Source organism: Lithobates pipiens, unplaced genomic scaffold (assembly GCF_037356315.1).
Source record: "Lithobates pipiens isolate NorthernLeopardFrog02 unplaced genomic scaffold, aLitPip1_a1.2 Scaffold_3, whole genome shotgun sequence".
NCBI lineage: Eukaryota > Metazoa > Chordata > Amphibia > Anura > Ranidae > Lithobates > Lithobates pipiens.
The window spans coordinates 266,051,750-266,076,659 of record NW_027507790.1 but is presented as its reverse complement, the minus strand read 5'-3'; the positions used below and the strand labels follow the sequence as shown (position 1 = coordinate 266,076,659).

The 24,910-nt window shown below is 41.2% G+C and overlaps 1 protein-coding gene across 22 annotated transcripts in view; it reads right to left on the bottom strand.

Annotated features, from left to right (window-relative positions):
- Positions 1 to 12,074: 12,074 nt before the first annotated feature.
- The window catches only part of CELF4 (CUGBP Elav-like family member 4), a 1,506,243-nt gene continuing 1,493,407 nt past the window's right edge, over positions 12,075 to 24,910 (bottom strand). For 21 of the 22 annotated variants that reach the window (XM_077463101.1, XM_077463104.1, XM_077463099.1 and 18 more), the window contains one exon: positions 12,075 to 13,602. In XM_077463101.1, the coding sequence (XP_077319227.1) occupies positions 13,562 to 13,602 (41 nt within the window). In that variant the 3' untranslated portion in view covers positions 12,075 to 13,561. Of the gene's footprint in view, positions 13,603 to 23,097; positions 23,167 to 24,910 lie in introns of all 22 variants that reach the window. The other variant, XR_013263988.1, reaches the window with a different exon arrangement.

Below are 24,910 nucleotides of genomic sequence, written 5' to 3'. Positions count from 1 at the left end.
GAGTACACCCCTAAATTAAAATGTCTAAATTGAGCCCAAAGTGTCAATATTTTGTGTGACTACCATTATTTTCCAGGACTGCCATAACCCTCTTGGGCATGGAGTTCACCAGAGCTTCACAGGTTGCCACTGGAATCCTCTTTCACTCCTCCATGATGACATCACAGAGCTGGTGGATGTTAGAGACCTTTCGCTCCTCCACCTTCCATTTGAGGATGCCCCACAGATGCTCAATAAGATTTAGGTCTGCAGACATGATTGGTCAGTCCATCACCTTTACCCTCAGCTTCTTTAGGCAGTGGTTGTCTTGGAGGTGTGTTTGGGGTTGTTATCATGTTGGAATACTGCCCTGTGGCCCAGTCTCTGATGGAAGGGATCATGCTCTGCTTCAGTATGTCACAGTACATGTTGACATTCATGGTTCCCTCAATGAACTGTACCTCCCCAGTGCCGGTAGCACTCATGCAGCCCCAGACCATGACACTCCCACCTCCATGCTTGACTGTAGGCAAGACACACTTGTCTTTGTACTCCTTACCTGGTTGCCGCCACACACGCTTGACACCATCTGAACCAAATACGTTTATCTTGGTCTCATCAAACCACAGGAAATGGTTCCAGTAATCCATGTCCTTAGTCTGCTTGTCTTCAGTAAACTGTTAGAGAGCTTTCTTGGGCATCATCTTTAGAAGAGGCTTCCTTCTGGGATGACAGCCATGCAGACCAATTTGATGCAGTGTGTGGTGTATGGTCTGAACACTGACAGGGTGACCCCCCCCCCCCCCCACCCCTTCAACCTCTGCAGCAATGCTGGTAGGACTCATATGTATAGTTCCCAAAACAACCTCTGGATATGATGCTGAGCATGTGCACTCTACTTCTTCTTATAATATTTCAATGAATGGCCTGTTCCTGTCCCCAACAAGAGTAGGTTTGTAACAAATCATAGAGTGTGCCTGTCCACAGACTCTGTTGATAGGCTCACATTTAGGGGCATGTAATTAACATTTTTTATATAATATTTCAATGCAGGGCCCGTTCCTGTGCCCAACAAAATTATCTGTGAGGGGTTACAGTGTTGTGGCACCACCACCACCCAAGGCCCAATTTTTCTGCCCCTGTTTAACAGGGGCATGTAATTACAATTCTTGATATAATATTTCATAGCAGGGCCTGCACCCACCAAGATTAACTGTGAGGGCTTACAGTGTTCTGGTACCACCACCACCACCACCACCAAAGGCCCAATTTTTCTGCCCCTGTATAACAGGGGCATGTACTGTAATCACAATTTTTGATATAGTATTTCACAGCAGGGCCCGTTCCTGCGCTCCTCCAGAGTAACTGAGAGGGCTTACAGTGTTCTGGTACCACCAACACCTAAGGCCCAATTTTCTGCAGAGTATATAGGGCAGGCCATATAGTATATATACTGCTGTTCAGAGTATATAGTGCCTGGGGGCCTGGAGACTCCCCACGCCATTTAAAAAAAAATTTGGGTGCAAGGTTCCCCTTAATATCCATACCAGATCCAAAGGGCCTGGTAATGGACTGGAGGGGGGATCCATGTTGTTTGTTTCAATGATTTTCATCAATACAATACAGTACAGCCACAAGCAGTTTTAAATGACTTTTTTTCTCTTTAGAAATGTCATTTTGCTGTGGTATTGTTCTAAACAGGGGAAACATTTGTCACTTTACAGGCATACGATAGACAACCCCCAGGCATGATATTTAAAGGAATAGTTAATTTTTATTGTTTCACTTTAAGCATTATAGAAATCACTGCTCCCCAAAAAAACTGCAGTTTTCAAAACTTTTTTGCATTGCTACATGTCCCCTGGGGCAGGAGCCGGGTCCCCAAACACTTTTTATGGCGATAACGTGCATATGAGCCTTTAAAATTAGCACTTTTTTCACATTCTTGTCCCATAGACTTTGACCGTATTCGTGTGTTCGAACACGTTTTTTGCCTGTTTGCATGTTCTGCTGCGAACCGAACCGGGGGGTAATCCCTAGTGGCAATACTGCCAAGTATGTAAAGAACCATAAAACAGCTCGGATCTAAATTCCATTGAAAACCCCTGGACAAGGCTAAAATGTGGTGTTGGAAAAGAAAGTCCAAGAGATGATCACAAACTCATAGAATCTATAATAAACTGCGGATAATATATTATTACATCAGAAGAACCTAAAAAAAGTAGTGTATTCGATGACAGAAAGGAAAATCGCTGTTGCTGTTTCTGAAGGCTATCCAGCCAGACATTGGAATTTTTGTATTTAAAAGCATCCTGTGTTAATAGATATAATATTAAATATAGTAAAACCTTCATTTGAGAGTAACTTGGTTTGAGAGCGTTTTGCAAGACAAGCAAAATTTTTTAATATATTTTGACTTAATATACAAGCGATGTCTTGATATACAAGTAGCGTCACGTCACAACTGAGTATAAAAGAGAAGAGGGGCGCCTCTAAGTGTAACAATATGGTTACATTTAACCACTTGCCTACCAGGCACTTACACCCCCTTCCTGCCCAGGCCATTCTTCAGCTTTGAAAGCTCATCCCACTTTAAATGACAATTGCGCGGTCATGCTACACTGCACCCAAACACATTTTTTATCATTTTCTTCACATAAATAGAGCTTTCTTTTAGTGGTATTTCATCACTGCTGGGTTTTTTATTTTTTACAAAAGAAAAAAAAAAGTTTTTTATTTTTTTTCTGTCAGTAAATTTTGTAACTAAGTAATTTTTCGCCTTCACTGATGTGCGCTGATGAGGTAGCACTGATGGGCACTGATAGGCTGAACTAGTGGGCATTGATGAGGAGACACTAATATGCCACACTTATGGACACTGATAGGTGGCACTGATGAGCACTGATGGGCACTGTTGGGTGGCACTGATGGTCACTAATAGGCAGTGCTGGTGGGCACTGACAGGCGGCACTGGTGGTCACTGATAGGCGGCACTGGTGGGCACGGATAGGCAGCACTTATGGGCGGCATGGATAGGCAGTACAGATGGGCACTGATGGACATTGATGGGTGGCACTGAGGGGCAACACTGATGGGCATTGATGGGCAGCACTGTAAGGAGGAACTGATTGCCAGCAATGACTGGCATCGCTAATGGGCACTGTTTGATGGCACTTATGGGCAGTGGTGGGCACTGAATGCTGCCACTAGTGGGCACTATATGCTGGAATTGGTGGGCAAAGGTGGGCACTGTTTGTGACACTGTATTTATTTATTGTAATCAAGGCACTGATGATCAGCGCCCTGATTACATCCCTAGATGTCCCCCTGTGAGGCGATGTCACTGATCGGCTCTCCTCTCTTCACACTCTGTCAGTGGGAGGGGAGGAGAGCCGATTACTGACATCTACTTGTTTACATGTGACCGGCTGTGATTGGACAAAGCCGATCACATGGTTAAAGAGCCACGGACACAGTTTGTGTTGCTAGGACTCAGCGCGGCTGCAATCGCCGCGCTGCACGCCCCCGAGCGGCTGTTCTGGGATGCTGTCATATGATGGCGTCCCAGAACGAGAGCTGCACCGCCCCGCCGTCATTTGACGGTGGGCGGGCAGCAAGCAGTTAATGAAGGTACAACATTTAGAAGCTCACATGATTGATGATTAAAAGAGGCACATGTAAGTATGCAGGCATCTGGGGTAAAGCTGTCCACATAGACCGTCCTCCGCATCGCCCTTGACGTCGTCCCTTCCACGCTTCGCTCCATGAGCAGTTCAAGCTTCGCTTTCAGATCGCTCTACTGCAGGCTAGTCTTCCTGGTCATGATTGGAGACTAACAGCGCTGAGAGACGGCGGTGAGGAGGATGATCTATGTGGACAGCTTTACCCCGGATGCCTGCATACTTGGATGTGCCTCTTTTAACCACTTTCAGACCGGACCATTTTGCTGGTAAATGACCAGAGGTCTTTTTACAATTTGGCACTGCGCTGCTTTAACTGGTAATTGCGCGGTCATGCAATGTTGTACCCAAACAAAATTTGCGTCCTTTTCTTCCCACAAATAGAGCTTTCTTTTGATGGTATTTGATTGCCTCTGCGATTTTTATTTTTTGCGATATGAACGTAAAAAGACCGCAAATTTTGAAAAAAAATGATATTTTCTACTTTTTGTTATTAGAAAAATCCAATAAACTCAATTTTAGTCATACATTTAGGCCAAAATGTATTCAGCCACATGTCTTTGGTAAAAAAAAAGTCAATAATTGTATATTTATTGGTTTGCGCAAAAGTTGTTCTACAAACTAAGGTACGTTTTCTGGAATTTACGCAGCTTTTAGTTTACGACTGCCTATCTCATTTCTTGAGGTGCTAAAATGGCAGGGCAGTACAAAACCCCCCCAAATGACCCCATTTTGGAAAGTAGACCCCCTAAGGAAATTGATAAGTGGCATGTTGAGCCCATTGAATATTTTATTTTTTTGCCTCAAGCGATTGAATAATGACAAAAAAAAATTATTTTTTTTTTTTTTACACAAAGTTGTCACTAAATGATATATTGCTCACGCATGCCATGGGCATATGTGAAATGACACCCCAAAATAAATTCTGCTGCTTCTCCTGAGTACGGGGATACCACATATGTGGGACTTTTTGGGAGCCTAGCCGCGTACGGGGCCCCGAAAACCAAGCACCGCCTTCAGGCTTTCTAAGGGCGTAAATTTTTGATTTCACTTCTCACTACCTATTACAGTTTTGAAGGCCATAAAATGCCAAGATGGCACAAAACCCCCACAAATTACCCCATTTTAGAAAGTAGACACCCCAAGCTATTTGCTGAGAGGCATGTTGAGTCCATGGAATATTTTATATTTTGCCACAAGTTGCGGAAAAATTACAAACTTTAATTTTTTTTTATTTTTTTTTCACAAAGTTGTCACTAAATGATATATTGCTCACACATGCTATGGGCATATGTGAAATGATACCCAAAAATAAATTCTGCTGCTTCTCCTGAGAACGGGGATACCACATGTGTGGGATTTTTTGGGAGCCTAGCCGCGTACGGGGCCCCCGAAAACCAAGAACCGCCTTCAGGTTTTCTAAGGGCGTAAATATTTGACTTCACTCCTCACTACCTATTACAGTTTTGAAGGCCATAAAATGCCAAGATGGCACAAAACCCCCACAAATGACCCCATTTTAGAAAGTAGACACCCCAAGCTATGTGCTGAGAGGCATGTTGAGTCCATGGAATATTTTATATTTTGCCACAAGTTGCGGGAAAATTACAAACTTTTTTTTTTTTTTCACAATGTTGTCACTAAATGATATATTGCTCACGCATGCCATGGGCATATGTGAAATGACACCCCAAAATAAATTCTGCTGCTTCTCCTGAGTACGGGGATACCACATATGTGGGACTTTTTGGGAGCCTAGCCGCGTACGGGGCCCCGAAAACCAAGCACCGCCTTCAGGCTTTCTAAGGGCGTTACAGTTTTGAAGGCCATAAAATGCCAAGATGGCACAAACCCCCCCCAAATGACCCCATTTTGGAAAGTAGACACCCCTAAATTTAGGGGTACACTAGTGAGACTAGGTAATAAATGGCGGGTGCCCTGAAACTATAAAAAAATAACTAACCAACCAGCGTCACCTGTAACAGTTATATGGTGATCACTGGTGAAAGGGTTAACTAGGGGGCAATCAGGGGGCTTTATGCGGTAGTATATGGGGGTCCCTGGCGCTATAAAAAGCTGCGGCGAACCTAAATACCTACCTGCCTAACTAGCTTCACCTGTGACACTAATACAGCGATCAGAAAAACGATCGCTTATTAGGCTGGGTTCACACTGGAGCGATGCGGGAACGCCACGAATCCGCGGCGGGTTCCCGCATCGCATGCCTCCCGGCGGCAGTTCACACTGCCCTATGCGAACTGCTGGGAGGGTCAGTGAAATGTTAATGACACCCCCAGATCAGTTCGCATATCGCAGTGCGATCTGCAAACTCGAATCGCATGGTGTGAACACCCATGCGATCCGATTCTGCTGCGGACCAAAAAAAGGGTCCCGTGCGAGTTTGCGGCGGGTGCGACACGAATTCAGCCATACTATCTGTATGGCTGAACTCGAATCGCACAGAGATCGGATGTGATTTGCACTGCAGTGCGGTGCGAATCACATCCGTTCTCATAAACCGCTGCAATGTGAACCCAGCCTTAGTGACACTGGCGACGGGGGGTGATCACGGGGTTAAACCTTTATTGGGGGGGTTAGGGGGGTACCTTAGAACTAAAGGGGGCTAACCCTAACTGCCCTAACAGTTATTACAGTCACAAATGACACCCGCTGGGTGATCAGGGGGTTAAACCTTTATTAGGTAATAAATGGCGGGTGCCCTGAAACTATAAAAAAATAACTAACCAACAAGCGTCACCTGTAACAGTTATATGGTGATCACTGGTGAAAGGGTTAACTAGGGGGCAATCAGGAGGCTTTATGCGGTAGTATATGGGGGTCCCTGGCGCTATAAAAAGCTGCGGCGAACCTAAATACCTACCTGCCTAACTAACGTCACCTGTGACACTAATACAGCGATCAGAAAAAACGATCGCTTATTAGGCTGGGTTCACACTGGAGTGATGCGGGAACGCCACGAATCCGCGGCGGGTTCCCGCATCGCATGTCTCCCGGCGGCAGTTCACACTGCCCTATGCGAACTGCTGGGAGTGTCAGTGAAATGTTAATGACACCCCCAGATCAGTTCGCATATCGCAGTGCGATCTGCAAACTCGGATCGCATGGTGTGAACACCCATGCGATCCGATTCTGCTGCGGACCAAAAAAAGGGTCCCGTGCGAATTTGCGGCGGGTGCGGCGGGTGTAGCGGGTGCGGCGAATGGCTGAACTCGAATCGCACAGAGATCGGATGTGATTTGCACTGCAGTGCGGTGCGAATCACATTCGTTCTCATAAACCGCTGCAATGTGAACCCAGCCTTAGTGACACTGGCGACGGGGGGTGATCACGGGGTTAAACCTTTATTGGGGGGGTTAGGGGGGTACATTAGAACTAAAGGGGGCTAACCCTAACTGCCCTAACAGTTATTACAGTCACAAATGACACCAATGCAAAAAAAAAAAAAAAAAAAAAATGACATTGGTGTCACTGTGACTGGGGGGCAGGGGTAATTGGGGGGGTGTGAGTGTGCCTGGCATGTTCTACTGTGTAGTGTCGTGTTGGTGCAACTCACCGATCCTCTCTCCTCGGTGTCGGAACGAAAAATACCGACACGGAGGAGAGATTACATCACTTCCTCTCCTGTGTTTACATTACAGGAGAGGAAGTGATGTCACGGAGCATTTTCATTCGTCGGGAGCGATCGCGAGGGGGTGGCCATGAATGAATGGCCGTCCCCTTGTCCGGGATCGCTCCCGAACGAATACCGACCGCCGCGGGCACCGGGCGGGGGCCCGATCGGGCCCCCGATCCGCGGGAAGGCAGGGACGTACATGTACGCCAATATGCCTGCCCGTGCCATTCTGTCGACGTACATCGTCGTGCGGCGGTCGGGAAGTGGTTAATCATCAACCATGTGAGTTGCTAAATGTTGTAACTTCATTAAATGTAACCATATTGCTCCACTGTGAGGCTCCTCTCTTCTCTTTTATACTCTGGAGCTCCTGCTGGATTTTGCTTCTAATCCCCTTGTGGAGGCTTCCATTTGTAGATGGACATTTTATGGTTACACAACCAAATCACATTGCTATAATCTTTTTATATGGACTATAAACTGAAGGACTTATGAATAATAGGTTGTGGAACGAATCATTTGAGTTTCCTTTATTTCTTATGGGGAAATTCAAGCATGTTTCCGGAACGAATTATGCTCGCAATCCAAGGCTTTACTGTAGTATAAAATTGTATTCAGCATTATGTTTTTAATAAAATGATATATAACATGAAGAGGTTCAGCACTTTTTAGAGCAAATATATCTTTTTTTTTCAAAATTGTTAACAATTATGACCACTAGTGTATATGAACCAATTAAATAGTGCGGCGCTAAATCAATAAATATTGATAGAAGAATAACAAAACTGAATTTGCATGAAACTAAAACTCATAAATTCATAAAGTGAAAAGGTGAAAATAAATAAAAATTCATAATTCATATATTATCTTCAGCATGAGGAAATCATATACAGCATCTAGTGTACATAAAAGCTGACAAATCAATAGCATAATGGCGTCACATGTAGGACACACCCGATGCAAGTTTCGTCAGAGAATGACGTCTTCAGAGGGATTTCCCAATGGACAGTGGCGGAATTATAGGGGTCGCTGAGATCACCAAGGCGACCGGGCCCCCGTGCTGCAGGGGGGCCTTGAGGGCCCCCCTGTATATCTGAAGGAGCGGGCGGCTGAGACCGAGCTCCCCGATCTTCAGCCGAAGTGTAATCGGCACTGTGCCGGGAGCTCGGAGTCTTCACACTGCTTATAACTAAAGTGAAAGCAGTGTGTGCTCTTTGTCTCCCCCTACAGTGCAGTACCCGGCAGGAAGAGGTAAGATAAAGCACTGCCGTTTTTGAAAAGACTTTATGTGTGTGTGTGCATTTGTGTGTGTATGTGCATGTGTGTGTGTATGTGTGTGCATGTGTATGTGCATGTGTGTGGATGGCGAGTGGGTGGGGGGGCACACTGGGGGCATTTAAGGGCACACTAGCAGCATTTGATGGCACACTGGCAGCGTTTAATGGCACAGTGGCTGCAATTGATGGCACAGTTGTAGCATTTGAGGGCACAGTGGCAGCGTTTGGCACAGTGGCAGTGTTTGGCACAGTGGCTGCAATTGATGGCACAGTGATAGCGTTTGATGGCACAGTGGCAGTATTTGAGGGCACAGTGGCAGCGTTAAATGGGCACAGTGGCTGCAGTTGATGGCAGAGTGGCAGTGTTTTATGGCACAGTGACAGCTTTTGATGGCACAGTGGCTGCAATTGATGGCACAGTTGTAGCATTTGAGGGCACAGTGGCAGCGTTAAATGGGCACAGTGGCAGCGTTCGGCACAGTGGCTGCAATTGATGGCACAGTGGCAGCCTTTGATGGCACAATGGCAGCATTTGAGGGAACAGTGGCAGCGTTAAATGGGCACAGTGGCAGTGTTAAATTGGCACGGTGGCAGTGTTTGATGGCACAGTGGCAGCTTTTGATGGCACGGTGGCAGCTTTTGATGGCACGGTGGCAGCGTTTGATGGCACAGTGGCTGCAATTGATGGCACAATGACAGCGTTTGATGGCACAGTGGCAGCGTTTGTTGGGCACAGTAGCAGCGTTTGGGTACAGTGGCTGCGATTGATTGCACAGTGGCTGCATTTGAGGGTACAGTGGCAGTGTTTGACGGCACAGTGGCTACATTTGATGATGTGGTTTATAAAAATGTTTGTGCCCCCCAAAAATTTTGAGCACCAGCCGCCACTGTTTAGATGTATGTATGCACATTTTATGTATCTGCGTTTAATCCTGCCCCCCCTTCCCATATTAGAGCTGGGCGATTTTCTAAAAAAAAAATGTCATTTAAAAAAAAAAAACTCGATTCACAATTCGAATCCAGTTTTTTCTATTTTTATGGACAGGCCGTTTTTAGGTGAGGCCGTGGCTTCGTCCTAGATGCACCTTCTTTTGGATGGTTTGTTTTTTATGATTTCTTTATCTGGACAATAACTTTTTTCATTTACCCTTGGATGTGGGATTATACGCCTCTCATTGCACGTGAATTATGAACTTTTCACTTTATGAATTGGGACTTTTATTTTCAGAGCACCGAAAGGACCGATTTAGGCCGATTTTTGACTCTTGTATACAAGGCTTTACTGTGTGCTGCCTGACATGGCCTCTACTTGCACCTGGATTATGTTTATCATCTGCCGCCTGCCATGACCTTTGTCTGCCCCAGATTATGCCTATCGTCTGCTGCCTGCTCAGTCCTCTGTCTGCCCTGGAATTCACTTACTATCTGCTGCCTGCTCGGACCTCTGCCTGCCCCTGGATTATACTTACTATCTGCCACCTGCTGTGACCTCCCCTTTTCCCTGGTTTATGCTACTGACTACCGTCAGCCTTACCTCTTGCACAAAGAATAAGATTGCATGTTTGTCAAGGCCTGCCCTGATGTCGGGGAAAGGATCTGTGGCCCTTGGGTTTTTATCCTCTTCCCAACCAGGGGTCTCTATTCAGGAGAGCCCTCGCCAAGTACCTGGAGGACCAGCTTTGGCAGGTCCCTATAGGATTGGGATGCACTTGGTTTCATTCTAGGTAGACCTGAGTGTGCCTTGCCCCGTCAGGAGCCTTGTACCATGGAGGGGTTCAGGGCTTGAGGTTCTTCCTCTTTTGAGTTTGACCCTATTCTGTACCCCTGTGCACTTTTTTGTGGGCTGTGATTGTATGGTTCACTATTTTGTTCACTGATGATCTAAGCATTGTACCACAGAGCTTCGAAACGGGCGGGTTTGGGGCTTGAGGCCCTTCCTCTTCGGAGTTTTGTACCCTTAGGCACTTTTTTGTGTGCTGTGAAACCACGGTTAACTAGAGATCTAAGCACTGTACCACAGAGCTCGGAAAAAGATTTAAAAAAATTGTCAAACGGTTTCAATGGATATGTAAATGCTGTACCTTGCACCCCAGGGAGTTTGGGGCTTGAGGCCCTACCTCTCCGGTCATATTGGGATATGACCAAAGAGGAAGGGCTTGGGCTGCACTCGGTTTCAGCCTAGGTAGACCTAAGTGTGCCTTGCCCCTGTCAGGAGCCTTGTACCATGGGGGGGTTCAGGGCTTGAGGTCCTTCCTCTTTGGAGTTTGACCCTATTCTGCACCCTTGTGCACTTTTTTATGTGCTGTGAATCCACGGTTAATTGAAGATCTAAGCACTGTAACACGAAGCTCTGAAAAAGATTTTAAAAAATTGTCAACCAAACTTTGGTTTCAATGGATATGTAAATGCTGTACCTTGCACCCCGGGGGGTACGGGGCTTGAGGTCCTTCCTCTTCGGTCATAGCAATAAAAGTGATATTTCGGTCTACCATAAGTGGTCTTCTGCCACAACTACCATTAATTACCCGAAACCCCTTTGTATATTTATTTTATTGCTAAAATCCACTTAAGCTATTGGGACAGAATAAGTAACAACAAAACACGTTTTTTTTTTTTTTTAAACTGTGCTTTATTTAGGGCTAAGCTGAAAAGCGTCATTCAATAATTACAGAAGATTACAAGGAGATTTTTTAAGGTAATTGAGAGTGAAAAGAGCAGTTGGACGGAAATGCAGCTGCTGTACACACCTGTACTTACTAACAGCAGGAATTAAAGGAACACAATGACCAAGAGAAAAAGAAAGACGATGCCCAAGAGTGGGCTAGGAAAAGAAAGATAAAAAAAAAAAAGAAGTAAAAATAAAAGAGTTCAGTGACAGAATTAAAAAGGGTCTGCATTCTAATGAACAGCAAGGATCACAGCGATAAACTATTCTGAAAAATAAAATAAAAAATAGACCATTGTGATACAAGTTGGATTTTTAACAAGTCAGCATAGGGTTAAATAAAAAAAAGCTTATAAACAAAAATGAGGCTTGAGAAAAGGAATCCATTTTTTTATCCAGAGGAGGGCTATGGCACAGTGTTCCATCCCCTTCCAGCAATTAAAGGGAAAAAAGTGACCCATTGCAGGAGATAATACTTCATGATTTTTTTGTGTATTTATATATATATTTATATTTATATATATATTTATAAAAAAAAGTTAAACATGATCAAAAACACTCTTTTAGTTCAACTAAAATGAGTGAGAACACAAACCAAAAAAAAAGAAAAGATAAAACTGAAAAATTCATACAGCAGAAATAAATTAGAATAAATATGATATATTTTAAAATATATGTGTTTTTAAATAGTTCATTGACTTATTTTTCTGAATCTGAGTTTATTCTAAAGCAACATCTTTTATTTTATTTTTTTTTAACTGCTCTAAAGTCAATTACCAAAGATAAATATCGTGCTTTCATTTTAAATAATTTTTCCTTGTTTTTTTTTTTCTCTATCATTACAATTAAAAGACCTACAAAATATGCAAATGTATTTACAGAAAAACAGAGCCAGCATCGTTTTTTAAACATCCCCTGTTTTTCAAAATTCCTTGTAAACAGTTTCAGAAATTTTTTCAAAGATTGTTTATATTTTTTTTTTTTTTTTTTTTTTTATATTTTTACTTTTTTAACATTAAGGTTCTAGGCTGTCTTTTGCCCCTGAAGGTCTAGAACAAATATGGAAACTACTAAAGCAGAGGATGATGGGAGGGTTAGCAAAGAGCAGATTACGAAGATATGAAGCGAGAGCCATGTCATTCTTCAAGTTAAAATTAACTGATAAAAAGACAATAGCTGTTGTAACGTTATTATTTCATTGCATCATTTTACAAGAGTCAAGTTTTATTTTTAATAGGTGGAATGCTTGCAGTTAAAAGCTGCCATCACAGCCTCTCATATCCTCCTCAATAAAGTATGCAATAGGATTTTATGCTTATTCTAAACTCTACAAAAATTACAGTTCTACAACATCTTTCTTTTAGCCATAATGCTAACGTCTATTTTTTTTTTTTTTGTTTTTGCTTTCTAATTTTTTTTTTTTACTATTATATAGATATCTTAAACTTTTCTGTTAAATCTGTACAACTATTAGGATTTTAAGGGGTAGTTAGAAGCATTTACAAACTTTTTTTTTTTCTTACTACCCTCTTTCTAATGCATTTTTCAATTTTATTTTTTTAAGTTTTCTTTTATTTTTCTCTTTTTTTATTATTTTTTTTCCATCTCAAGTTTTTTTTTTTATTATTTTTTTTTTTTGTCTGCTTTTAAAATATCTATCCTTTATTTAATTCCTACATACTTATCCTTTCATAATATACAGAAAACCATAGGAAATTTTCAGAATTGAATTAATGTAACCAAAGAACCTTCTATAGTATCAAATAGCTATTATCTTGCCATTTTTAAAAGCATTTTAAGCATTTTTTTTTTTTTTTTTTTTTACATATTTCATATAATTGCTCCCAAACTGTTTTAAGAACAGCTAAGGTGTAGGAAGTTAACTTCATATTTTACATACAGCTACAAGTCTGCAATAAAAAGTTTGGTCCTTTGGTCCCTAAATAGCTAAGGAATGACATATACGATGCTTCTTGCAACAGTTGCCATGGTGATGCCATAGCAACATAACTCATGGTGGCGAACAGGCACTCCTTGTCAAATTTCAGGTTTCTTTTTTTTTTAGAAGAAAAAGCCTTTTCTTTTTTTTTTTTTTTTTGTGTGGCATTATCAGTGTCTGTTCGGAAATTCCCATTGATCTTGATCCGTCTGATGTTTCCAACTTGAGTTCCCATCCACGTAAGCAGTCGCGATACTTTCATTGAAGAAATATTACAGTCTTAACAATCAAAGTAGAAGAAAAGTCTGAAGTCTTCAGCATGATTGGTACTTTGCTGATATGTCAAAATTGTAATCCAGCGCTTCTCGTCATATATTCTTTATATGTTTATTTTGTATTGTAATAATACGGCCCATTCAGTTCCTGTCCTGAAAATAAAAAAATAATAAGAGATTAGTCAAGATTTTTTGACATGTTAATGGATGCACATCGAATAAAAACTACCCTAATCAGATCACGTGTGAACTGCCTGACCCGAATCCTGGAAATGTTGCATTACTCTCTTTTCCAAATTACTCTTTTCCATTATTAAAGTGCTCCAATACATTATTTTCAACAAGGATTTTCATATTTGTTGAAATGTGTTTTTTAAAGTAACTTTGTTTTTTGTTGTTTTTTTTTATTTTTTATAAATCATCCCCCCTTTAGGCCGCGTACACACGCGGGGACTGTTCGCCCAACTTTGTCCGCTGAACAGTGTTTCGGCAAACAGTCCGCTCGTGTGTGGGCTTTCAGCGGACAGTTTCAGCGAACAGTCCGCTGAACAAGGTTTTTCGGAAATTCCGAAAAACTGTCCGCTGAAACCTTGTTTCAGCGAACAGTCCCCTCGTGTGTAGGCTTGTTCGTCAAACTAAGTTCCGCGCATGCTCAGAAAGGATTTACACGCCGAAAGTTATAATGCAGTGTATAGGACGTCGTATTTTTCGTCCCGTCGTACGTGCCGTTCACGTCATCGCGCACGGTTTCAGCAAACTGTTCGTCCGTCGTGTGTGGCCATGTCCGTCCATGCTAATTTTGAGCGGACTGTTTGCCGAAACTGTTTGACGGACAAAGTTGGGCGAACAGTCCCCGCGTGTGTACGCGGCCTCACTGTTACCTTATAGTGGAATTCCAGTAGGGCTGGACTGGGACAAAAATTTGGCCCTGGACTTCATCCAGACCAGCCCACTTTCATTTTGCAAACAAGCACAAAAACAGTATATAAAACTATACGTAATTGTGCAAAAAAACATAAGTAGCATAACATAAGGAGTCCTCACTAACCTCTTTTATTATTTCACTTATTCTCCTCTGTATTTTCTCATCTTTCTCACATCACTGTGTGAAGTTGAGGGCGAGCCGTGCAGCCATTACTTTGTCACTGAAACCGGCCCACTGAGCCATCGGCCCACCGGGAAACTCCCTGTAGTCCCAATGGCCAGTAGATGCCTGAATTCCAGTCATATCTCTGGGTTTTAATTATATGAAGGTTAGGGTCATCATGCATGCTCCTGTGCTACCTGTTTTTGCCTATCCCCAGGCCCTACAGTGCCTTGCAAAAGTATTAATGCCCGTTGAAATTTTCCACATTTTGTCACGTTACAACTAAAAACGTAAATTTTTAACACTTTATTGAGATTTTATGTGATAGACCAACACGAAGTGGCACGTAATTGTGAAGTGGAAGGAAAATAATAAATGGTTTTTCAATTTATTTTATAAATAAATATGTGAAATTCGTGGCATGCATTTGTATTTAGCCCCCCCCCCCCCGAGTCAGTACCACCTTTCGCTGCAAGTCTTTTTGGGATGTCTCTACCAGCTTTGCACATTTATAGAGTGAAATTTTTGCCCATTCTTCTTCGCAAAATAGCTCAAACTTTTTCAGATTGGATGGAAAGGGCCTGTGAACAGCAATTTTCCCAGCGACTAAGTCAGTATATGACGAAACACGAGCAGGGAGGTTGAAATTTTTGCCCATTCTTCTTCGCTATTTTGCTCAAGCTTTGTCAGATTGGATAGAGAGTGACGAAGTCAGTATATGACGAAACACGCGTAGGGAGGCTGAAATTTTTGCCCATTCTTCTTCGCTATTTTGCTCAAGCTTTGTCAGATTGGATAGAGAGCGCCTGTGAACAGCAATTTTCCCCACGACTATGTCAGTATATGACAAAACGCACGTAGGGAGGTTGACGCGCTGACGTCATCGCGCCTATCTAGTGGACAGGTGTTCGCAAGCCGGCCGGCTGTTTCTCTACAATCGTTATCTCCACTTTTTTGTAAGTGCAATTTTATTAGTTTTAAATAAACCTGTTACGTTTTACACTGTGGAGAGTCTTCTTGCTTTTCTGGGTAACGTCTGAACCACCGTCCTGGTGGTTAACGCTCGAGTCTCCCAGGTTGTTTTGGTGTCCTATTCCAGTTGCCCTTTCTGTAGATATCCAACATCTCCCCAGATAGAGGGCCTGGCTGGGTAAATTAGCTGCAGGCTTAATAGCTTGCCTTTAAGCCCGCATTCTATGTGGTGAAGGTGCAATGTCTTTGAGAAGTGTATTTCACAAGAACCTACGCTGATGTTTTTTATGGACTGTTGCTCAATTTTTCACATGTTAATTTGTGTTGTAGTTCACTTACTTTCACTGCTGGGATTAGTCTTGTTTTTTTTTTTTTTTTTTCATTTGTTTACTTATTTATAGCGCTGTCACATTGAATCCTACTTTCTTCTAAGATTGTCCTGTATTTGGCTCCATCCATCTTCCTATCAACTCTGACCAGCTTTCCTGTCCCTGCTGAAGAAAAACATCCCCACAACATGATGCTGCCACCACCATGTTTCACGGTGGGGATGGTGTGTTCAGTGTGATGTGCAGTGTTAGTTTTACGTTACACACAGCGTTTTGCTTTTAGGCCAAAAAGTTAAATTTTGGTCTCATCTGACCAGAGCACCTTCTTATACATGTTTGCTGTGTCCCCCCACATGGCTTCTCGCAAACTGCAAACGAGATTTCTTATGGCTTTCTTTCCACAATGGCTTTCTTCTTGTCACTCTTCCATAAAGGTCAGATTTGTGGAGAGCACGACTAATAGTTGTCCTGTGGGCAGATTCTCCCACCTGAGCTGTGGATCTCTGCAGCTCCTCCAGAGTTCCCATGGACCTCTTGGCTGCTTCTCTGATGAATGCTTTCCTTGCCTGGCCTGTCAGTTTAGGTCTACGGCCATGTCTTGGTAGGTTTGCAGTGGTGCCATACTCTTTCCATTTTCGGATGATGGATTGAACAGAGCTCCATAAGATGTTCAAAGCTTGAGATATTTTTTTATAACCTAACCCTGCTTTAAACTTCTCCAAAACAAACCCATGAGGGCTTTACAGAACAGCTGTATTTATACCAAGCCTAAATTACACACAGGTGGACTCCATTTAATAATTAGGTGACTTCTAAAGGCAATTGGTTCCACTAGATTCTTAGGGGGTATCAGAGTAAAGGGGGCTGAATACAAATGCACGCCACACTTTTCAGATATTTATTTGTAAAAAAAAATTGAAAAACCTTTAGGCTCGGTTCACACAGGGGCAACACGACTTTCAACACGACTTTTGGAGGCAACTTGAAGGCAATTTGGACATGACTTGGACGTGACTTGGACGCGACTTGGACGTGACTTGGAAAGACTTACAACACTACTTTAAGTCGCCCCAGGCCAGGCGACTTGCCGTGGCCAATCAGAGAATGAGCTCTTAGGGGGGGAGCTCCTTTTGAGACCTGATAATTCTCTGAGAGTCGCCTCCGTATAGACGGAGATCCGACTTGGAGGCGACCTCCATTGAAATCAATGGGTACCAGTCGCCTACAAGTCAGATTGAAGTAGTACAGGAACCTTTTCTGAAGTCGGAGCGACTTCAGTAGTGTGCATTAAGACAGCTCTCATTCACTTACATTGATTTTTACATGTTGTGCGACCTGAGGTGACTTGGGGCGACTTGAAGTCGGATCTGAGTCACCCCTGTGTGAACCGGTTCTTATCCTTTTCCTTCCACTTCAGCTATGTGCCACTTTATGTTCACATGTATCACATAAAATCCCAATAAAATACATTTACCTTTTTGGTTGTAACATGGCAAAATGTGTAACATTTCAATGGGTATGAAAACTTTTTTCAAGGCATTATAGGTCTGCTGCCATCTCAAGGCAACAGGCTTCACTCTTGCTGCAACGTTCCTATAGGCACTGAGCCGTCTGTCTAGCCAATTCTGTTCCCATTGGAAGGTGAACACTGGGCTTGTGAAAGATCTGTCTACGCCATGGTTGCTCAACCTGTGGCCCTCCAAGCTGTTACAGAACTACAAGCCTCTGCTTTTGAGAGTCAAGCTTGTAACTGTCATCAGCTTGCAATGCCTCATGGGACTTCGTTTTGCAACAGCTGATGGGCCATAGGTTAAGCACCCATGGTCTACACTGATTCTGTAACGCTAGGACTTTAAACTTTGATTCTGGCCTTAGTTATCCTGCCTTGACCTTAGCTTGACCTTAGCCTGTTCCTGGATTATTCCCTGCTGCCTGCCCTGACCCCAGCCTGTTCCTGGATTATGCCTACTGACTGTCACCTGCTCTGACCCCTGCCTGGATTGCGCTAAAGCTAAGCACGCACTAGAAGTTGTTTTTTTCTTTTTTGTTCAACCCAGCGTCTGAATGAAAAAAAAAAAACAGAGAGATTTCCATATCAATATAAGCAATATTAGTGTGATGATCTCCCCTGCTGTGCTACTGCATTCTCACAAGGGGACGCCCCCCCCCCCAGAACACACTGATCAGAACTGCCGCCCATTGGCTGCCAGCATTGATGGGATGCTGGTTGGATGCTGGTTTTACCAGCATGCCCATTTGACAGAAAGACATCCAGTTCCTGACGAACGTGTGTACAAGGCTTTACTGTCTGCTGCCTGACCTCTGTCTGCACCCAGAATATGTTTATCCTCTGCCTCCTGCCATGACCTCTGTCTGCCCCTAGATTATGCTTATTATCTGCTGCCTGCTCAGACCTCAGCCTGCCCCTGAATTACATTTGCTATCTGCTGCCTACCCTGACCTCTGCCTGTCCCTGGATTTTGCTTACCATCTGCCGTCTAAGCTGACCTCTTCTTGTCCTTGGATTTTACTTACCATTTGCCTCCTTACCTAACCTCTGCCTGTCCATGGATTTTGCTTACCATCTGCAGCCTAGCTTGACCTCTGTCTGTCCCTGGATTTTGCTTACCATCTCCGCTTACCCTCAACTCTACCTGCCCCTGGATTTTGCTTACCATCTACCGCCTAACCTGACCTCTGCCTGTCCATGGATTATGCTTACTGTCTGCTGCTTGCCCTGACCTTTGCCTGTCCCTGGATTTTGCTTACCATCTGCTATGCAACCTGACCTCTGCTTGTCCCTGGATTTTGCTTACCACCTGCTGCCCAACCTGACCTATGCCTGTCTCTGGATTTTGCTTACCATCTGCTGCCCAACCTGACCTATGCCTGTCCCTGGATTTTGCTTACCATCTGCTGCTTAACCTGACATCTGCCTGTCCATGGATTATGCTTACTATCTGCCACCTGCTGGGACATCCGCTTTTCCCTGGATTATGCTATTGACTACCGTCAACCTTATCTCTGCCTGGTATTGGATTTTGCTGGCTATTCACCCATTGGGACATCAGTCCATACCTGGCTCTTACATAGGCCCCAGGTATATCTTTTTTCTGCCTCGAGTACCACTTGGTCAGTGACTAAAGCATTGTTGATTGGGCAACAAAGTACCAGTAGGCCTGCTAGACTTGAGGGAATAGGGACTGCTATTGGTGAAGCCGCACTGGCCAGTTATAGCCTGTGATCACTGGTTTTAGAGTGAGCGCTACATTGACAAACCATATAAGCATCCTCCATGTGCACAGCTCGGCAGCTTTCCCTTCAATTCTCACTCCACCCTAGCAAAATGTGTTAAAATAATGAAAATCCTTGTTGAAGTTTCACGATATGGAAGAATATTTGATAAACAATGGAGTTAAGTAGTACAGAAAATATGTCCAATTCTGTATCTAAATATATTTGTGTGTATATGTATAGTTCTATAGAGTATGTGTTGAATGCCAAAAGTAAAAATATTAATGGTTTTTCATCAGACCGGCAAACCCATGTTCTCTTCACACATCCAGATTTAAAGTGTTAATCCAGATTTTAAATATATATATATATATATATATATATATATATATATATATATATATTTATATATATTTATATATATATATATATATATATATATATATATATATTTTTTTATTCTATTTACCATTAACCAACTGATTTGCTGGTCTAGGAAAAATAACTTTTTCTCATCCTCTAACTGTTCTACACTGGGGTGGGTAGTGATGAAATCTATGACGTCAATCTCTCTAAAAATGCTTCAAAATACATAAAGGATTTAAAAAAAAAAATTTCTATTAGATATCATTATTACTAGAAATGCCACTCAATTAATATATACAAGATCATTTTGGCTACAACCGACCACATGTAAAATTTGTTTTAGTCAGTTTTCAAAATCTTAAATTTCAAGACACAATCATTGTTGAAGCAAAAAATGTGTAGATCCTCTGCCCTACAAATAATTTTTTTTTTTTTTTTTTTTTTAATCCGAAGCGTAAAAATGGAACCAGCCAAAAAAAATAAAAAAATACAAATAAATATCCAAAGCCTATAAAAATAAACACATTGATGAGAAGGTTTTATTTCTTCAAACAGAAGAGTAAGACTATTTTTTGAAAGATTTTTATTTACAGTGTAATCATTATCGGGCTAAGCCTGGCATTTTAGCCGGATGCCTAATCATTGAGGATTAGCTTATGAAACCCTTATCTCTTGCTCACAAGCAGGCTCCTCCTGAGCACTCTTTGATTTATTACATCAAGAAACTGGAGCTGAGAGGATTCACTCTGGTAGGTTTGTCATGCCGAATGTCAATTCACGCTGGCAGGTTTTCAACACTGTTGCTTCAACAGACAGCAAACCATACACAGCAGGTAGACAATTACAACACAAAAAAAAAAAATACAAAAATACAAAAAATATACAAAAACAAAGAAACACTTGTCAAGGACCCTTTTTCAGTTGCAAATAAACACACACGTATATATTTTTGTATTCTTTTGTATTGAATTTTGTTTAAAGATCCAGTCCCACAAGCATAATGCTTTGTTTCTTTTTCGAAAAAAACCCTAAAATAATATAATGTACTCAAACAATTCAGTAATCAGTGCTGCTGTCAACACATTTTGCTTAGCTCTTGAATGTTCACCTAGCCTAACAATGCACTTCAGTAAATACCCTTTGCGTTAACAATCCTATTTCAATTAAGGGAATGTTATGCTGAAATAAAAAAAAAAAAAAACAAAAAAAAAAACTTTGCACTGCAATTTGGCTAGAATGCCTTGGTTATTTTTTTAGCTTTTACTTTTAATAAATAATTATGTGTATTAGTATTTGATTACAGTTATTTTTTTTTTTTTTATCTGGCCTATTACGCAGATAGAATTTAATCAAATTTTTTGTTTTTTAATAACATATTAATAAAGTATACTTTATTATTTTTTTAACTCGTAAGGACTAAAACTAAACATTTGTAATATATAAAGTGATTAAAAACAAATTATTAAATTTGTTAATGAATGTATGTTAAGGGAGCTACAATAACTTACTCGCTGGGACCTTAGCCTTGGTTAACTACTTAACCAGTTACAAAAAAAAAATATATTCAATACATTTCCCCTCTTTTTTTTTTCTGCAGCCTGCATTTACAGTTTAAACATCTGTTGATCTACCAGAACTTCAGTGAGCACATACATTATATTGCCAAAAGTATTGTGACGCCCGCCTTTACACGCACATGAACTTTAATGGCATCCTAGTCCGTAGGGTTCAATATTGAGTTGGCCCACCCTTTGCAGCTATAACAGCTTCAACTCTTCTGGGAAGGCTGTCCACAAGGTTTAGGAGTGTGTCTATGGGAATGTTTAAGCATTCTTCCAGAAGAGCTTTTTGTGAGGTCAGGCACTGATGTTGAACGAGAAGACCTGGCTCGCAGTCTCCACTCTAATTCATTCCAAAGGTGTTCTATCAGGTTGAGGTGTAGGCCAGTCAAGTTCCTCCACCCCAAACTCACTCATCCATGTCTTTATGGACCTTTCTTTGTGCACTGGTCCAAATCATTTGGTGGAGGAGGGATTATGGTGTGGGGATATTTTTAAGGGGTTAGGCTTGGCCCCTTAGTTCCAGTGAAGGGAACTCTTACCAAGACATTTGGGACAATTTCATGCTCCCAACTTTGTGGGAACAGTTTGGGGATGGCCCCTTCCTTTTCCAACATGACTACACACCGTTGCACAAAGAAAGGTCCATAAAGACATGGATGAGTGAGTTTGGGGTTGAGGAACTTGACTGGCCTGACCTCAACCTGATAGAAGACCTTTGGAATGAATTAGAGTGGAGACAGCGAGCCAGGCCTTCTCATCCAAAATTAGTGCCTGACCTCACAAATGCGCTTCTGGAAGAATGGTCAAACATTCCCATAGACACACTCCTAAACCTTGTGGACGGCCTCCCCAGAAGAGTTGAAGCTGTTATGGGTGCAAAAGGTGGGCCAACTCAATAAGGGTGGGAAACTGGCTGAGAGCACTGATCGGGATTCCGACGGCTCTGATCGGGGATTGGTTTTCCAGCACGCACCTCCAGCGGAAGCCGGGTCAAACGGCCGTTTTTTTTTGAACTGGCAAATGTCTCATGACATTTGACTCGTGTGAAGCTGTTATAGCTGCAAAGGGTGGGCCAACTCAATATTGAACCCTACAGACTAAGACTGGGATGCCATTAAAGTTCATGTACGTGTAAAGGCAGGTGTCCTAATGCTTTTGGGAACATAGTTTAACCCTCTGTCAGACTTGCCCAGTTCTCTTCTGCTGGACTACAGAACACCTTCCCTCTATTTATGTCCCTAACATAAGAGGGATGGGTTCTGTATACCAGCAGGTGGAGAACTCAGGCAAGGCTGATAACACTGCTTAGGATTACGGGGCAGCAGAGACAGCACTGTAAGCTCAATACAGGAACTGAAGTTTAGAAGGTTAAAGAATAGGAATGAAAAACCTTGTACTCACATCTTTAATAGTAGGTTTGCAGTTCTGCTATAATACTATCTCCCAAACCTACTGTAGTTAATACAGAAACTTTATTTTTGAGTGGGGTAGAATCTTTAAACTAACCATTCAAAATTTCAAATATTTTAAACTTAAATAACATTTATACTAAAAATAAAAATAAAAAAATTAATTCTTCACACAATCAATTGAAAAAGGCCCCAAATTTCCATAAAAATATAGAAATATACCAAAAAAAACACGATTGTACTAAGAGCAAAAAAAATCAACCACAACATTTTTTTTTTTTTTACCCTTTTTGCTTTTTGATTTTCAAGGTTTGCATACAATTTATAAGGATCACAAATTAGTTGCTTATTTGTATATATTTTTTTAAAATCTACATTACAGTACACCACGTAAGCATAAACAGCAAGGCTGGACAAGGAGATCAAAGAACATAATATCACTGCAAGCACCAATTAAACAGAATGAGCACAGCAAAAAAATAAAAAAAATGGCAGCACAAAATAGGAAAAATAAATAAATAAATAAAGCGGCACATGTGATCATGACTGGCCAATCATGAACGGATACAACATCCAAGAAATAATGCTTCAACCACAGCACCTCCACAAAACGGCATGTCATGCAGCTTTAGCTTATTACATGACGCCATCATTTCACATTTTTTAAACTGCTAGTCGATTGAACTTACGGACTGGGGGGGGCTCGTTTCTCCACGTCATTACGTTAACTTTTTTCGGCGTGAGATCGTGTGTTGGGTCTGGTTAGGTTGGGATTGAGTTGAATGACAAAAAAAAAAAGAAAATATATATATTTTTTTTCTTTTTCAATGTGTTTTTTGCGTATTGGGTTGTATTTTCAGTTTTCTTCGGGAAAAAAAAAAAGGAGGAAGGAGGGGGGGGGGGGGAGAAAATATATAAATAGCACTCACAGGTCATTTGAGCAATCACGATGAAGGCAGGTGACAAAAAAATGAAAAAGCCACATCAAAATGAAAAAGGACAAGAGCAAAAAACTGAAAAAAAGTGACAGAGCAAGGGACACATGGAGATGTTACAGCAATTCAGAAACAGACAGAGGCAAGCTTTTGTAGTCATGATAAAGGAACACATGCACTTAATGAATGCAATACAAACATAGCCTTGCAAATGTTTGGAACAATTATTTCCAGCCAGCCCTCACATTCCATAGCTCTAACCAGTAAAATTCTGTAGGTGGTACTTTGTAGATAAATGCATCAAGCCTTTCTTAATTTTTGTAGAGCATTCAAACTTTACGTTTTATAAGTTTAATACATTATTATTAATATTATCATAGACATACAATGTTGCACATTTTTTTTTTTGTTCATGATACTGTATGCTTAAAATTTCCTTATAAATTACAATAATTAAAAATAACCATAAATTTTTTTCCTTTTGTACAACCCCTTTTTTCGTTGCCTTACCACATTGTCAAACCTTTCACCATTCTGATTTTTATCTATTTTCTCCTGCATTTTTCAATGGCAAAAATAATTTTCAAAACATGGGTAATTCACTTCCGATAACTTAGGTGTGCAAAGGAATATGCCTGTCTTTCATTTCGCAAGGTTCGAGAGGTATGTACCCAAGCCACTTCAATATCGGGAAATTTTTACCACCCTTCCTGCCTAGGAAAATTTTCAGCTTTCATCGCTGTCGCAGTTTGCGCGGTCATGCAACACCGAATTACATTTTTTAGCATTTTGTTCAAACAAATAGAGCTTTCTCTTCTGGTGGTATTTAGTCACCTTTTTTTTTTCTCTAAATTAACGGAAAAAAAACTTCTGTAATAAAATTTTGCAAACAAATAATTGTTCTTAATAAATTTAGCCAAAAATGTATTCTGTTATATTTCTTTGATGAAAAGAACACATATCAGTGTATAATATTTAGTCTGTTGGAAAGTTATAGAGTCCACAATCTATGGTATATATCGGAAAATTGATCAATCCTCATTTACTAATGGGTTTTCCATTTTTTCTAAATGAACAATTTTGGGGAAAAAAAAACAAATTTTTCTTTATTTATGTTACAAAATTTTGCAAATAAATAATTGTATGGTGTATATCTGAAAATTGATCAATCCTGATTTACTAATGGGTTTTCAATTTTTTCTAAATGAACAATTTTGGGGAAAAAAAAACAAATTTTTCTTTATTTATGTTACAAAATTTTGCAAATAAATAATTGTATGGTGTATATCTGAAAATTGATCAATCCTGATTTACTGACGGCCTATCTAATTTCTTGAAACTAAAATTTTGCAAATAAATAATTGTTCTTCATACATTTAGCCCAAAATGTATTCTGCTATATTTCTTTGATGAAAAGAACACATATCAGTGTATAATATTTAGTCTGGGTTTTCCATTTTTTCTAAATGAACAATTTTGAGGAAAAAAAACACATTTTTCTTTATTTATGTTACAAAATTTTGCAAATAAATCATTGTATGGTGTATATCTGAAAATTGATCAATCC